The sequence below is a fragment of the Sceloporus occidentalis genome, unplaced genomic scaffold (genome assembly GCF_023333645.1).
Source record: "Sceloporus occidentalis isolate IW3139 unplaced genomic scaffold, rSceOcc1.0.p SCAF_29, whole genome shotgun sequence".
Lineage (NCBI taxonomy): Eukaryota > Metazoa > Chordata > Lepidosauria > Squamata > Phrynosomatidae > Sceloporus > Sceloporus occidentalis.
This window is the reverse complement of record NW_028317009.1, coordinates 177009-193555: the sequence shown is the minus strand read 5'-3', so window position 1 is coordinate 193555 and position 16547 is coordinate 177009. Positions and strand designations below refer to the sequence as shown.

General features: G+C 42.8%; 2 protein-coding genes across 2 annotated transcripts; both read right to left on the bottom strand.

The window, feature by feature from the left end:
• Positions 1 to 1904: 1904 nt before the first annotated feature.
• On the bottom strand, positions 1905 to 8804 carry LOC149299062 (cholesteryl ester transfer protein-like). Its single transcript, XM_089486568.1, has 16 exons — positions 8681 to 8804; positions 7721 to 7835; positions 6992 to 7123; positions 6654 to 6724; positions 6195 to 6282; positions 5945 to 6014; positions 5413 to 5473; positions 5064 to 5155; positions 4319 to 4498; positions 4084 to 4134; positions 3799 to 3966; positions 3448 to 3515; positions 3304 to 3346; positions 3152 to 3221; positions 2432 to 2517; positions 1905 to 1979 (listed from the first exon to the last, which is right to left on the bottom strand). The coding sequence occupies exons 1-16, from the start codon at positions 8802 to 8804 to the stop codon at positions 1905 to 1907; spliced, it is 1494 nt and encodes a 497-aa protein (XP_089342694.1).
• Positions 8805 to 10972: 2168 nt separating this feature from the next.
• LOC149299061 (homocysteine-responsive endoplasmic reticulum-resident ubiquitin-like domain member 1 protein) lies at positions 10973 to 15890 on the bottom strand. Its single transcript, XM_089486567.1, has 8 exons — positions 15756 to 15890; positions 14396 to 14473; positions 14251 to 14307; positions 13751 to 13875; positions 13130 to 13231; positions 12256 to 12597; positions 11347 to 11449; positions 10973 to 11119 (listed from the first exon to the last, which is right to left on the bottom strand). Exons 1-8 carry the CDS (start codon positions 15888 to 15890, stop codon positions 10973 to 10975), a joined length of 1089 nt encoding a protein of 362 aa, XP_089342693.1.
• Positions 15891 to 16547: the final 657 nt, after the last annotated feature.

Below are 16547 nucleotides of genomic sequence, written 5' to 3'. Positions count from 1 at the left end.
CCCTCACCGTCCTTAACCAGCTTATGTCTGAACCAACCCATGCTTGTAATCTTCAGAGCGCTTTGGCATTATGCCTAGTTTTGTTAAAATTCTGTGATTTTTAGCATCTCCTTTGGTTCTCTGAAAGAGTCACAGTGATCGTTACCATGCCAAGATTTATCTATAAGAAAAATTACTTTTTTTTAAGTTTTTACATATGTAATGAGGGTTTATTGCTTTTAAACATTCTGTGACAGAAGATTGGTGATTATAAAGTCACTGATTCCGCCCCATTTAAGTATCTGAAAGTACCAAGGATTTGCCACGCAGATCAATTTCCTCAGCATATCTGCGGCATGGGTTGGACATAGGTTTTAACTTTTAACAGCATGCGTGTGAAAAGAAGCATGTTTTATCAACCGATGGAGCAAGTTCCAAGGCACCATGCCATATTTTGTCATCTGGCCACCACAACCAGTCTACCCCTGAGTTATCATGTATCCAGTGTACGGATGTGCTATACGGTTATGTGTATCACGGAGACGACATTCTAGGGGGTATGAGTTGCCTTTGCTCACTGAAACCTTGCATCTTCCCAAGTTTGCTTTAGCTCTGTTGTGTGTCTAATAAGGTTTAATGTTCTCCTCTTTGATTAATGGGCTTGGGCGGAAGCAGCATTTCACATTTGGGTGTAAAACTACATTTAGATCCTGTGTAGCTGGGGTTACCGGGACCGCTTTTACATTTGAGAGGGATCCTATTGTCTCTGTTATGAAACCCCCATAATATCATTGATTGAGCTTTGCGATTCTTCACACGTTTTCATTGTTACTGTGTATCATTATCCGACCACCGACTGCGTTCTCTTCCTACAGATTTCTTTCAGGATCTCCCAACATAAGCTTCGTCTCCATCTCGTGGCTAAAGGAACCCATTACAGCTTCAAGAAACTACAAGGCACTAGTTGTGTCACCGATCATGGATATTATATGACTGCTCCTTAATGAAAGTAGGTAGAAAAGAGATGTATTGTTGCTCGTCATTATATTTATTTTGTAAAAGTCGGTTCAGTGGTGAAGAATACATTGTAACATTAAAAAACAAAACGAGGCAAGGTCTTTAGAATGTATTAATAGCAGTAACATGTATATATAATATTATACAATATGCAACCCATTCTGTCCCTGGTAATATGTATTTATTCAATTTCTGCTCTGTATTTATTGAACTGTGGTTGCATGGTAAGGTGATGAGGCTTTTAATGGTCTCTGTACTTGTAGGTGTCTTGATTTTGCCGCTGGAGAAGACACATGGTGAATAAGAATCATCCAGTTCTGATTCACAGCAAGCATCGAGAACGTGGTAACGGTAATCCTCTCCCAATTATCTGTTAGTCTATTATTTCTCATCATTTGTTTCCCAATTTGTGTTCAACTTGTAATGTGTTATTGTTATTGTGTTATTCAGATTGGGCCGGGTAATGATGTGTGCCAGGGTCCTGTTCTTGGACATTATTATTATTATTATTATTATCTTTTATATAGCGCCAATGGGCTTATAGGTTAAACTGATCTGCAGGCCATATTTTGAAACAATAAGGATTTAATGGACACCCTGATGGCGTTAGCGCTGTGCATTTGTATATACTAGCAATACATTTTATGTTAGTGGAGGATTCTCCAATGAAATTGTTGTTTTGCGTGTGTTTTTTATGTGGAAATTGTTGTTTTGTGACCTAAAAGGATAGCACCGAACAGTTATGAAGCATCGAAAGCAAATAGACACAGCAGACAAATGTTTTACTGTTCAGCTGATTAAACACATTTTAACGGAAACAATTTAAGATGGACAGGTAAAAACATGCTGTCTTTAAACTGACAATCGATGTGATTCTGGTTCTCGGGATCGGTTAATTCCAAAGATTGCTAGAGAGATTTCTTAAGAAAGTCCACAAGCAGATGATGAGGAAATCCAAAATCCAGCTGGACTGTCAAGTAACCCTATATGTATATATAACAAGAAACCATTAGATTCCCCATATCATTTCTTTCTAAAGTCTTCACTACTCTTGTATCCGTTTGCATTGTAAGTACTGGGTCGTATTTCCATGGTCCCACATGTACCAAAAATCATCCAGGGTTCCCAAGTATGGCCACCGTACATTAAAAATGATTATGATTCTACTAAAAAAAGCATTGTTACAAACATAGGATATTCGCACGATTTATAATGAGCGATTTGGCATAACATAGTAAAAGTGCTCTTATCAGCATAGCTATCCTGAGGACACCCCTGCTGATTGCTATGGGTGATAAGACCACAGCCGTACACACATTCTCCTCAGTACCAATACCCAGACAAGCTTTTAGAATAAAATTAGACACCCCCCACCCCGCTCCACGTAACCGAGTCTGCCGTTCAATGTGTAACAGAATGAATTTGGCCCTTTTACCTCATTTGGAATTATCTCAGGCTCTATAATATCAAACAAAGCAAGTCCTTTACTGTTCATCAGCGATGTCAAAGTAGGTTCTAGACCTAAAGAGAGAAGAACCCAGACTTTATGTTCATTAAACAAGGGAAGAACAAGAAACCCTGGAACCTCCCAGGCAACTAAAAACCAGCGGATGAAACACTCTTACCATTTTCGACACAGAACAATCCTACTTGAAACCACTAACACTAATGTTTCGTTTTTCACTATTTAGCTAAGCTGGCCCCAGCATTGTGCAGAATCCATGCATTTCTCACCGGATCAGAATCAATGAGCGAGCAGGTATGCGATATTTTATCTGCCTTTATTACACAGAGGGAGGATAAAGCAGATTTGAGCAAATAGTAAATATTTACTTACAATACCGTATAGTAACAATATAATTGTTTAGAGACACAACGTAGCACTTTGTATGTTTGTAGGCTGTGAGTAAATCTTGAAATGCTGCTGATAAAGCCTGTGATGTTATCTTTTTATTAGTACCGATTATGTGAGATTTACGGATACATTTATTTGTGAGTTCTCTGTACAGGTAACTGTACTCTGCACCGGGTGTTTCTCATAGGGCGATTGTTCCCTATTTATTCCATTTTATTTCAAAGGGATATTATCAGTAGTTTTGATAAATCACCTTCTAGTTTTTAACAGACATTATAGACATTATACATCGCAACTTACGTTTCATAATCATCGGGATTCCAAACGAAGACACTGTTTTATGGAGAAAATGCCTCATTGTTTCCTTAATCTGAGAACAGAAAAAAATAGTCATTTACACAATTGGATTATTTCAACCCACTCACAGTGCCGTCCGCTCTGCGATTACCTACCGAAGATGTCTGTAAGGAGCTAGTGGTATTCTTGATGTGAACTCTGGGTGAGAAAGACAGGCTTGTGAGCACACAGAATGCCCCTTTCTTGTCACATCACACGTAGAACTGAATGGGGTTTTATGATCAACAAAAACAACTCACACAGAATCGGAAAGGTGCAGCATCAGTTTCTTGTCTGCGTAGGACGCCTGGACTGTGACTGTAACATCCTAGAATCAAAGGATTATTTGAATTATACATGTATAATGCTTTATTTTATTTCATTATTATTAAACAGTTGAAGTTGCCCCAGCCTTTCTGCGGCTCCCATTCATACTTCCATTATTCCTGACTGGCCATGTAGTTTAATGGACAAAAAAAGCATTTCTCACCAAAAAACATGTTAATGCAGTAATACTTTACTAAAAAGGCTATGAATGCCCTTTAAAAGATGTGTATTTATTATTTGCGTACAGTTTTAATCTTTTTTTCTTCACTATCGCTGCCACTTACTGTTTCAAAATATAACTTGTCGGTGGGAGGCTTCCCATCCGACGATGACTGAAGTTGGACAGCTACGGATGATTTAACAATTGTTCCCGTTGGATTGATTCTGATCTCAGGAGGTGTGAGGCTCCTAATTTTTGTGCGGCAGTCATTGGTTGACAATTCTTCCAAGATCTTACAACACAAGCAAAAGTCGGGTAAGAAATAGCATCTACGCCTCAAACCTGCTGTAAGGCATGATGAAGACGCTCTCGCCATTGCAGGGAATTTGCTGTGGCTTTTTGAGGTTACCTCTTGTACGATTTCCTGATGGGATTCGGTGTCATCAACCTTCAGGATCTCCTAAAAGAAACACACTGTAAGTTTAGTAATTATATTTCTCTGCCCAACTTGATATTCCCCATTAAGTTAAAAGGATAACAGATGATGATGATGATGATGGTCACATCATGTTACACTTTCCTGGTGAAATGTGTTCGCTGTAAACATTAGTTGGCTTCAGTGTCTCAGAAATAAATGTCGTTACCTGAAGTTCAGCTCCTGGGAGTAAAAGCTCCAAGCGATGGTCCAAAAACGAGGCCAATGCCAGCGCGTTCAGGACATCCTCGGAAAACCAGAAGTAGAGCATCTTGTGATCCGTTAGCAGTGAAGGGGAAAACGTAGAGCCATTATATGGTACTGTGACGTTTTTATAGAGAAGAAGGCCCTGGGGGACAGAGAAAGGTCTACACGTTTAATCCCGAAATTCATAGTTCAAGTAGAGCGGTACTGAGTAACATCTGAACATTTAGCTGTTACAGGACCACAGCTTCCATTATACCCAGTGGGTGCCATGAGCATCAAGGTCACACCTATCAAGTGATCACTTTCCATACCTAACCATAAATGTTTTAGGAACGTAACTACATTAGGGATAAAAGTAGAATAGTGCAACGTTCCCCCGCCACACCTTTCCCTCCCTAAACAGCTACAGCAGAAGTAATGTCTGGAATACGTTGTTACAACATAATCTACAACTGAGGCTTAACACAAAGGCTTGTGACCAGTTCCAGCTGAATCGGCTTGTGTGTGGAGGTTTTTTTGTTAACCAATTCCTCTTCTGTCCAGTTTTGGCCCCTAACCTCTCTATACATGCAGCTTTTTGTGTGGCATGATGGTACAGGTAGGCAAGGGGGCAGCTGTTCGCCCCCCTACTTTAGGCAGGGTATTTCAGAGGATGGTGGTTGGCTTTACAGCAGCTGTAGAGGTTCCATCCCGATTCATGCACTAACCTTATGATGGGATTCCATATAATTAGATTTTATCACAGGAAAAGATGTGATGTCGATGTTCACCCCGATATCACCATCATTCAGGAAGTTTTCTGGAAATAGCAAAGTTATAGACAATCTGTGAGCATCATTTTCTGCAGACTAAACTATGACTTAGTTGGTTGGTTTGACCCTTTTACAAGAAAAAAATCAGAGCTTATTCCTGTGTATGAAAAGCCAACAGATATCCAACAGGTAATTGATCGTAAGGCAGAAAGGAGGACTGGATCGAAGGAACCAAACGATGCCCTCTTGGATAGTTGGGAATTCGTCTACGGAAGCCCAGACCTCACGGCAAAAAATAATTTACCTGCTCTGTCCTGGATAAAGTCTGCAAGGAGATTGGCCACATGATTAATTTCCTTACAAATCTGCAATTTACAAAGGGAAGAGACAAACATTAAGAAAATGACATCGGCTAATATAATTTGTCCAAATACATGTTGATCATAGAGTTTAGATGACATTGGAGAGGTGATTAGAGATAATTGTCCCGTATGAGATGTTCTCCAGACCTCCTGGTTTTCTTAATCTCTACTCCTTTCCAGAGGTTTATAAAGTGCCCCAATAACCTTTATATACATTGTTTCATTCCATAAAGGCTTTGTTAAAAACAAAATGTTTCCCCTAATATTCCACTACAATAAAACAGTAAAAAAAGCAAGAATTCAGCGACCAAGGATGTGAGGGCTTTAGTCGTGGCCTCAGGGCCGCATTGGATAAAGTATCTCTGGATATTGTCATTGGCAACGTGTTGCCCTCTAAACTGCTGCTAAAAAGGGGTTTAATCGTGAGTTCCATACCTGAAATATATAGGTAACGAGAAGTACAATGATTCTTACCTGGCTTTTAAGAACAAGTTTTAAAGTAAATGAAATAAAATCTGTGAACAGCTGCTTTATCCAGCCGGGCCTGCGGACGGAAAAATAGACGTTTTAATTCACTGAAACAGTTTTTCAATAAAAAACAGAATAGTAGAAACGCACAGTGCATCCAGATACCCCAAGGCAGCCACCGACGGGGAAGGAAGGATTCAGCATAATGATGTAAGACAATCGTATAAGTGACAATTTTATGTATGTGGCTTCTTACTGTTTGTTTCCGTGGAGGTGCAGTAGAAGTTGATGGAAGGTCAGGTAACAGTCTGACGTGTCGGCGGCCACTCGCTTCCCTCCGCAAGCTGTGGAATAGTCAGTTCTTGAGTTAGTCATCCCAAGAGTCTGGAACATTTCTAACTAATCGTATAGCATTGTTCCGGCTTAAAATCTCTCCGGTCACATCAGGAACATTTTGGACCGATATAGAACCGCAAGTGATTGCCTGTAGTGGACCAACTGCTTCATTGAGCCATTACCTGATTTGGGACACAGTGGTGGCCACCATAAAAAAGAGAAGTATGGATAAAGCCATAATAGCTTAAGAGAGAAGCCGTTAGTCAAAGTTGATACAGGTTGTTGGACCAGCATTAAAGAAACAATGTAAAGTGATGAAGATTTCTGGAGCTTCGAGGACTCGGAAGACGACCTTCTGTCACAACATTCCCGTACTTACTCAGTTTAGTGTTCACTTCTAAATCAGTCGAGGAAAAAAGTTCAAAGTCAATCGTTTGTCCGACATTCACACTGAAAAACATGGAAAGCAGGATTTTTGACTGATTGGCCTGAAACATACTAACACGCTTAATCAACATATGAACACGTTTAGCTAGCAGTCATTTTTTATAATTAATGCAGAAATCAGATGACAAGCGCTTCTGTCCTATGAGAAGCATAGTTACTTGTTGGGTTCAGTTGTTGATCACATCAACTATGTTTTGTGACTTTGCATAAGTGGCACCCTGCTGTATGTGTCATTTATAAACTCCCTCGAACTGTGGGGTGTATACTCACAACCAGGCTCCGTATCCATAGCTCAGGGTTCCTTTGAATGACGCACTCACGTTACGGATCATGATGTTAACGGCGTCATCTTCCCTCAGCTCCACATGGCTGCTCTCGATCGATAGATTACTGATCTGGATGCTAATAAGAGGAGGGCAGATATTATACGCCGTTCATCTTTAGGTGCAAATACTATATCCACCGAGTGTCTCCCTCCTCCTGACATCCCCCATTGTATGATGTGTATGATTCCTGCATATCCTAAAATAAAAACCTCCATGAGGCAGACTCCTGGCCCACAATCTGCATTTTAGACAAGTGGCCGGTGAGAATGTACGGTTACTGCGGCTCAGGGGGAGAATTTGTAAGTTACATCTTGGGTATCGTGAGTGTTCTTCTTTACAGACAGATTTACAGACAGATTGTACAAAACAAAAAGTACCTGGCCAGAGTGCATCTCCAGGGGTTTGGCACCGGTATTTCCGGTGTGATGAGAGTGAGGGATGTTCCCCTTCACCCCCCCCCATTGTATTTATATATTTAATTGTACTTATACATTACAGTGATGTGAGAGTCGAATCAACCTGTCCCCTTCACCCTGTGATGTAATTACACTGTTCACATATATATTATTTATCCACCAAAATGATAAATCATCGTTTCTCCCCACAAATAAATCTCACATCACACCTCGCACCAAGCCGCCATTATGGCTATGATGACGAGGGAGGTTCTTACTTGGTTAAACCGTAGGTTACTTTGCCCAGGAATCTGACCGCTTTCTCTCCATTGATGTCTGGATATGTTGCGTGCCGGAAAGCTGCCTGGATCACCTGCGCCGTTTGCTCGTTCACTGAAATAGGAAGTGCGCGTTATCGGAGCGAGTGAATGCGGGTCAATGCTCAGCAAAGCACTCTTAACCTCGCTTTAGGGACATTGAGGGATGTTCAGTGAAAAGCAGTTACATTCAGAATAATCACACAGACCCCAAGAACACGATGTTGCAATGGTTGGATCTCTTTATATATATATATATATATATATATATAATCTGTAAACACCATTACAAGTTTGTAAGCCATCCGTTGATCTCTGTATCATCTTACAACGAGCATTGAGTTTTCCAGAGCAAATTCATGAAGGGATTTCTCATAATCCTCTGTGTTACCGGCCTCAGCTCCTCGGCTCGCAGAAGATGTTAGGACGAACGCTAGCGTGCATGCGACGCACACTCTCCACCAGCACTGGCCTGTGCGAGATTTCCAGGGGGTCTAACAAGACTCCCCCACATGCACGTGCTATAACACTTTAATATGTGGGGGCTGCTTGGGACATTATACTGTCCCTTTAATGTATATCTGAATGACTGGGGTATTTACATATGAAGATACAGGGTCTAGTCAGGGTTTAAGCTTGTCTAGACACCCCGCAGCATTGGTGCCGGCTGAGGTACCTTGGAGGACACTCAGATAGTTCTGGCATTTTGTTTTCCGTGCCACTTGCATTGAATGCCATAAAACAAAAACTTACGTGAAGTTTTCAAAAGGGTTCATTCACTCACATTCATTCAACTACAGAATCTGATTAATTTGTTAGCAGGTGGTTACTCATTTACCGGCGACATCGTCATGGAAGTTTCCAGCCTCGTACAGTCTGCTGCAACGTGTTAACATTCTGAGAAATAGAGCTGACACTTACACACCAAGGCAGCCGGCTTCGTCACCCTGCAGACTATCGCAGTCTCCAGAGGGGATGACGGACTAAACTCGCAGGCTGATGAAATCCTCAGCAGAGCAGCACAGAAGATAACCGCGATCCGCATCTTGCTGGCGGCTGGCAGAGAAATGCTTGATTTCTAGTAACCGCTCGCAGCTAAGGGCGACCTTAGTGCAGGAAACCACAGATTTCCCTTCCCCAAAATGTTCTTTTTTTCCCATTAGAATGCCCGATTTCCGTCACTTGTACAGCTTATCTTTGTGTGTGTGGCTGCCTTCCAGGAATTGTAAGTTGAGATAAACATTGTTATACTCTACGCTAGACAAAAGATGACGACTCTGCAGATTTTCTTCTTTTTCTTTGTTTCTAAGGGTCAGTATCTAGTAGCCTTGACATTTTTTTTTTTTAACCCTTTTCATACTAGATGGGGAAGCCAGTGCATTGCCAAGAAAGAGTGTACCCTGCTCTCTCGACCATAACTTTTTAGTATGATGAGATTTTGGTAACATATACTGTGCCATGAGGCGCTGATTTTTATTTGGGGTATTTACTTGGTAATATTCTTAAACAGTGCTATATATAGATAATTCATACTTGTTATACATTACATTTTATATATATAGGAAAACAACAAAAAAAATCTAGTGGTAAAAGCAATGCAGTTGTCATTGTTTCCATGGCAACTGCAGCACGTTTAGTTCTTATATCTGTAGATGTATGAGCATCTTTCCGTCTCCCCTTTCAGTGTAATGTTCGTTTTGTACTCTGATGAGCCCCCGAACTCTAGTTTTAGACTTTGATCTCTTTGAAATAATTATAAGGTCAGCACCTGGCTGCCAAAACACGGCATGTGCTCTGGGTTGTTGCACCGCGTGACTACAAAAAAAACCAAACAGAATAAATGCTACAAAGCAAATACCCGTCGCACGATGTCTACCAGCATATTTAACCCCGTCACGCTCTGTAATAACAGACATATCTGATTAGGCCCAAGAGATAAAGTAAAAACAAACTAAAGACTGAAGTCTATCGCTTGCCTGTATTATTGCTCTAGTCGTGATATGTACTCAAGAACTTTTACACGCGATCCTTCGTTTGGTGTGTAACTGTATAAACTGCGAAAGGGACTCCATTACACGTGCTTTATATCTCTACGGGGAATCAAACGTGTAATGGGTTCCTACGGTTATGGGGGGTTTTGGCCTATCAGTAGCAGGATCCTTTTGATTTATACGGGGGCAAAGGAAAGAATTTGTGAACATTTTAAGACGCTGGGCTCATCTGTCTGTCACAGAGAATGAAGACATTCTACCCACGTGGCAAGAAGCAGATGTGTCTCGGTAGCCAAATACATGAAGTCTGCTCCAGAAAGCTGAACGAATGCTTTAGGATTAAGGAACAAGGCCGATCTCTGCAGATATCCACAAAGCGCGGTGCATTTTATTAAAACCGTTCAAAACCAGAACGCGTTCCTTCCTACGAAGATTATTTCTAGGAAATATTATTTCAGATTCTTCGAAAGCATGGCTCGAGTGTCGAGGCTGATGGAGAATTCTTGATCAGTAGACCGCAGGTAATACATAAAGGCTGCTTTTGTGGTTTACATGCACTGTTGGCCGAAACAAAATCATTGCCGAGGCACGGAGGAAGTTCATCCTCGGATTCAACTGCGATCAAGCAGCAAGAACGCAAACCCCAAGTTCGTCACATTGCCGGCCGCCGCCATCAAGCTGCTGGAAAAGAATCCTCTCAAGGCTTTTCCTGGCATTGTGGGAGTTTTAATCCATCTACAGCCTAATGGAGACAGCCTGCCAATCTTAACTGGTAACTGCGCTTTATTGTACAGAGCAAACACAAAACAAAAGCCGCTGATATCAAATGCATTTCAGTTTATTGAAAATATTGACTAAAGTGCGGGCATCTGTGCATAAAATAGGAAAATATTTACGACGGAGATTTACAGCAGTATATCTGCTCTCAGCAACTAGCAGTCCAAGCAAAACCGTTTGAAATGCAATAAGAGATGTTTACCACCTGTAAACATTAACACTACAATTAGTGTAAAATTACCCCGACATTCCACAAGGAATCAAAAGGCACGAGCAGAGCTGGCCTGCTCCGACCGGTACGTTCCACGCGCAGCTCTGGACAGGTACAAAAGGTACGCGCTTCCTGCGGCCGTACAAAGCATCAGGTCCGAAAACAGTCCGAGTCTTGGCTTTGTAAGCATGGAAGACTATATGCATGTGGCTTGCAATCTGTATCTGGGGGCTCTCACTGAACCACCGCTGGGGGGCCTTCTGGAATCAAAGAGGCAAAGAAGGTTTTAAAAAAGATCCACGCTGTAGTCACAAAGGACTGCGTCTGTAGAGTGGCAGCTTGCGCCCTGTCGACAAAATCATCGTCTGCATCATCATTTTCCTGTAAGAAAGAAAGAAAGAAAGATCGTGAACAAGCCCATTAAACAGCCCCTTCATAGCTTAACCCCTAACCCCTATTTGACTATCACCCCTACGATACTCGGTAAGCTGTTTATTATGGGAATACTAGAGTAGCAGGAGAGCCGCAAGTTCCCAGTTGCAACACGAAATGGCACAGAATCTTAACTGCCTCGGCCCATGGGCCCACCGGAGGATCCCGGGTCCTACCTGCAGGTTGTTGTTTTGATCTTGTTGGTTTGGCGCTGCTTGTGGAAGGGGGTTTACGTCCTGAGGGGGTCTCTGCCTGAATGGAAACCAACCAGCGTGGTGCCTGAAAAAATAAATAACTGAATTATTGTCCTGAATAGAGAATACCATAATAAACTGTCACAATATGATTACATACCATGCCTTTACAATGGCGTCTTTATGTGTAAAAGAACAGAATAGTTTAATTTGCTACAAGCTCTTTTGCTTTTAATTATTTTCTAGCTAGGTGTCCTTTGGCTCTGGGGAAGTAATCAAATGGCAATGCTGGCTGACGAAATACCCGCCTAACCGGTTTAGAGGACAGCTGGAAGGTAAACATGCAAATTAAACGGAAAGTTTTCTCAACAGCTAGCCTGACCAGGGGCTTACTCGCTAAGCGGAGGGTTTGCGGGAGGCTAAGGTTTAAATTCAATGACTTCACTTTGTATCTCCTGGAGGATACTCCAGACATGTTACAGATTTACCTCTGCATTACACGGGCCAGTAAACTCTTCTTACAGGAGAGGATCCATGGTATTTGCCCTTAATAACGTGTAGTGAAGTCATAGAGTAGGAATGGTAACTCTCCTGCTTTAGTGAATAAACTTTTTCAATGGCGTGGATTAGTGTCGTTCGCCCGTCGCTTTCCTTAATGCTACATTTTAAGTCCCACTATATTTATGCCAAACTAGCTATAGATTTAAAACACTGAGGTTTCATCCATATTTGTTGTGAGTTTTGCAGTGATGGAAGCCGATTCGATTCAGAATTTGACCACAGATTTCAGATTCCAAAACTTTACATCCAGACCTAGTTCTTTCTGCGTCTTTAAATAGAGAAAATTGAATAGACAGGAATTTATAGAAAGATTTTAGGACCAGAACTTACAGGTACATGACAATCATGGCGCCCAGAACCATCATGAACCGGCTGAGACTGGAATAGAAGTAGAGAATGCTGAGAAAGATGGAGAATCGCGCCGCTGTGTACACCCAGTCCAGCCAGTCCCGGTTTATGTCGTCCTCTTCCTCCACCAGTCCTCCCTGGGCATTCATACGCATGTTCGGATTGGCGGCTGGGTTCACCGGTGGCTGGACCTGTGGATTTTGTGGCTGGTTGTCCGCAGGGAAGTGATGCGGTAAAGGGTCAGGGGCAGCGGCCGGCACAACCGCTATCTCCTGCCTGTGATGGGAGTGGGAAGATGTGTTCGTGGCGGCTGCAGCGGCATAGCTGGTGGGAAAAAAAAAAAACGTACAGAATTTTAATTCACGCAGCCACAAGTAAACAAAGGCTGCAAAGTTTGTGATGTAACGCTGAATTCTGTATAACAAGAATCACCAAAGGAACTTTTATGCTTCAGGAATGGATCCCCCCCCCCAAACCTAGTCCCTGTGATCAGGCGCAATGTTTCAGGATGGCGATGTAATGTTTTCTGTAAGGAGATGTAGGAGTCTTTTTTTCTGCTCCTTCCAGGACACACTGTACAGTTTTTCCGTGTGGTCCGGGGTTACTTTCTGTGATTGAAGGCTGAAGGGTCTTAACAGCCCACGAAGAAGAGAGACCGAGAAAGTGTCCCCAGACAGCACAGAGCAATCGCTGTTCTTTGTGGCCTCTGTTTCTCTTTTCCATTCCTGGCCGTTTCACTAAATTCGGGACTCTGGCTTACATAAATGTATAGCGTATAAAAATAATTCTAGTTTACATTCAGAAATGTTTACACTGTGCTTACAGGAATGATAGGATTGTGTAGGGGTTAACTCACTATTGCATGTAGTACTGGCGTGCGTACATCTGCTGCAGCCAGAGCATCTGCTGGGGACTGTATACGGCATACGGAGAAAACGCAGCATTCACAGTGTGTGGCCTTCAAAAGAACAGAGACAGACATCCAAAGTCACAACAAAGCGACATACGAACTATGAACAAGAGAAAAAAGACTTGGCTTCGGTCACCCAGCGCTGCAACAGCAAAGAGTCAAATGAACTCTTCTACAAATAAACCCTACGCTGCAAAGTACATACTATAGACGAAAAAGTAGCAATGTGACGATTTATGCTGTCCCTATAGTGATGGGAGAGGCCTAAAGATATTCTGGGTCTTCGCCAAGATCAAGGACTAATTAACGTCAGAGCTTTACATCGGGAAAGATGAGCCGACTAGATGCCACCGAATGGGTCTGATCTGCCGTCTATGTTTCTAACTCAATGAGGCATTCACAGCTGGACAAGGCCCTGGATGATGCCACATAAATATAGTGAAAACGGAGCCATTGGTTCAAAATGGGCTACTTAGTCATTGTTGGTTAGTAGTCACCTCCATCACAATGCTGTCTCATATGCTGTGCACCTTAATGCTCCTGTGTACGTCAGAGTAGGTCTCATACCTGGCACTGGGGGCTGCTGCCGACACACTTTGGGGGACGTTCCTCTGTCTTAGGCCTTCAGTGGGGGGACTGGACATCTGACTGGTACCAGCTGGGCTTCCTGGCTGCGGCTTCTTATCTTGAGCCTAAGTAAAAATATTTAAGTAAATGTTTTTTAATAGAAACTGCCAAATACTTTAACACAACACATCCGCTGGTACAGCCAAACGCGTCAGGCAACAAAACACTGTACGAGACAAGGAGTTTTACAAGTATTCTTCCAAGACGCAACATTTTAGACCACATGATATGTCTGCAGGAGACTGACCCAATAATGGCCTAAATTAAGTTAATTATGGTACATTTAATTATTGTAAAACATTACCTAAAAGTAGCGATTCTCACTACTCGCTATTGTGGGATGAATACCCCCTCTGGGCGAGGAGGAAGAGCTTAAGGGGGTGCAAAAAAGATGTGAAGCAGGGAATATGGTGCAGAGAGAAGAGGAGGAATAGACGTACCTGAGTCTGGGGTGGACTCCGCGTGGCACAAACAAGGTGCAGCACATGTCTGTCGTCCTGGAAAGCAGAGATGATTTACATAAACATCAAACGTTTTCCCACTACTCGTTATCGGGCGAAAGAAAAGCGGTTTGTAAACACGTACCGCGGACAGAAACCCGGCGAGCTTCAGGTGGTCGGGAAGAAGCTTTCCAGAATAGATCAGCCGCTGCTCTTCCTCCTTCTAAAGAACGAAAAAGAATACGATTTCAGGTAAGTGACCTTGGATAAAGTAAACACGCTGTGCTAGATAAGAGGAATGATTGTGTGAAACAAACACACTGCAGGCACTGCTTGCCTGCTAAGAACACATTGTATGTGTGTAAAGTGTCAGTGTGTACATCACACAATATATGTAGTATTTCCGATCTCGTATTATAGTTTGAATCTACAAAAAAAAGGCACATCACAGCCGTCTACCGCAGCAAGTTACGGCCCCGATGCAAATGTTCTCAGAGCATCACGGGAGGCTTTCCACAGCTGGGCCAACAATGTGACACGTAACGCTAATTTATAACCGCACAACTTTCCTGGCACGAGAACAATCTGTGTTGACTTTCTCATTAACTAGTCCAAATGTCCTAACTGTACAAACATGCCGCTGGGACTTGTGGGCCAGCACAGAGAGCGCTAATTCTCATCATAAGTAAAACCCAAAGGGGGCCGAAAGATACAGCATCAGTCCGCAGAATAACATCCCCAGCTCTAAGCACATGAAGCGCCCTCGTAAACAGGAGAGCCAGAGGGCAAAATAACACACAGGAGTCATCGCCACACTACACTGTTACCCAAACTCTGCTTCCCGGGGCAAAACACACGGGGTTAGCGTATAAAGAGCGGTCTGCGACACTGAAGCAGACATGCCACTCATGTACCTGCCCTGATGGTCTGCGCGTACAGATACTACCTGGGCTCAGCACCGAACACAGCAGCAGCAGCACGTCGCAGGCCCTAACCCGCTGGATCCTGGACATGTGACGGCGTTCCCATACAGACCCGAAATACCTAGATTTGGTTCTGTATGTGTATATTTTATGTATATATATATATATATATATAACGCGTCTGGGGGTCTCCAGAATACACTGTAACCTGTGTTCTTCATACATATATATATTATGTTTGCCTTACATGCCAAAATGCCAAGAACAACTCATTTTTACAGGTTGCAGACTATTTATATATATTGAAGGTCATACCATAAGGCCCATATAGAGGGTGTTGGACAGGAACATGTAAAAACTAGATGTGTCCTGGAAAAACAGCTGATATTGCAGCCCTAATCCCAATGTGGCCCAAGCTGCGGTAGAGCCTCATATAGATATATATTATATATGCATATATTTATATGACACGCAGTGTGATTTCTTATATAATCCTTAATAAATAGGATTGCGAGTCAGTATTATGGGACTTATCCCAGTGATACCCCCAATGCGCCCCCTAGCGGTACATATGTTACTCACCGGTTCACCGGGAAATTCCCGCCGCAGCCGAGTCTTTAGCTCCCTCACAGTATAACTCCTCAGTACCCGAATCTCTTTGTCCTCCTGCTTCAGACTGGGACTTCGTATTAAAAGTGTAACTTCCCCGTCCGCCATGACTCCAGGACCAAAACACGCCACTTCCGGCCACTCGGCAGCTAAATCAGTCACTTCCGGCAACCTCGCCTAAATGCACGCACGACTGGAACGCTTCGGCTCTTATACCAGGGCTTCGTGTTGCTAAACACCGTGTGTCTCGCTCCGATTGGCTGGCGCAGGGTCTCGTGCTCCAACGTGTTCCAATCGGCACGCAGAGCTGTGACAGATCGCGGAGTCTGTCTGATGCAATCCAAAGAGGGGAGAGGCCCAGAGAACCTACGGGAATGCGAAGAGTTCCGCCTCCACTAGTTGATTGACACGCGTGCCGTCCAATTAGGAGTTAGTACGCTTGTTTATAATCAGATTTGATCATTTCTTTTCATATTTCAAAACAACAACAAAAAATAGCAACAAGTGAATAGTGATTACCTGTAATACACAACAAACACAGCCGGATAACAACAACACACTCCATCTACACACTGTGCGGGCAGTATAGAGGATGCTACGGAAATATACATTCACACATGCAAAAGCAGCTGCTGCACGGGCTGCGCACACAGAACATTCAAATTTATACATAAAAAGGGATTTGGGGCAAAAACCTTAAAAGTTCACTTATCATCTTAACAACCAGTGGGATGGTCTTGCTGATTGGTCCACAATATTGGTTGC

Excerpts from the sequence above, each read along its gene's own strand:
- LOC149299061 (XM_089486567.1), bottom strand. The coding sequence starts at position 15,890 with ATGGCGGACGGGGAAGTTACACTTTTAATACGAAGTCCCAGTCTGAAG. Across the intron at positions 14,308-14,395 it reads TCGCCGGGTTTCTGTCCGCG|GACGACAGACATGTGCTGCA; the intron begins GTACGTGTTTAC and ends TCTGCTTTCCAG. Across the intron at positions 13,232-13,750 it reads GCAGCAGCCCCCAGTGCCAG|GCCACACACTGTGAATGCTG; the intron begins GTATGAGACCTA and ends GTTCTTTTGAAG.
- LOC149299062 (XM_089486568.1), bottom strand. The coding sequence starts at position 8,804 with ATGCGGATCGCGGTTATCTTCTGTGCTGCTCTGCTGAGGATTTCATCA. Across the intron at positions 3,222-3,303 it reads GCTCCTTACAGACATCTTCG|ATTAAGGAAACAATGAGGCA; the intron begins GTAGGTAATCGC and ends TTCTGTTCTCAG. Across the intron at positions 2,518-3,151 it reads AATCCCGATGATTATGAAAC|GTCTAGAACCTACTTTGACA; the intron begins GTAAGTTGCGAT and ends TTCTCTCTTTAG.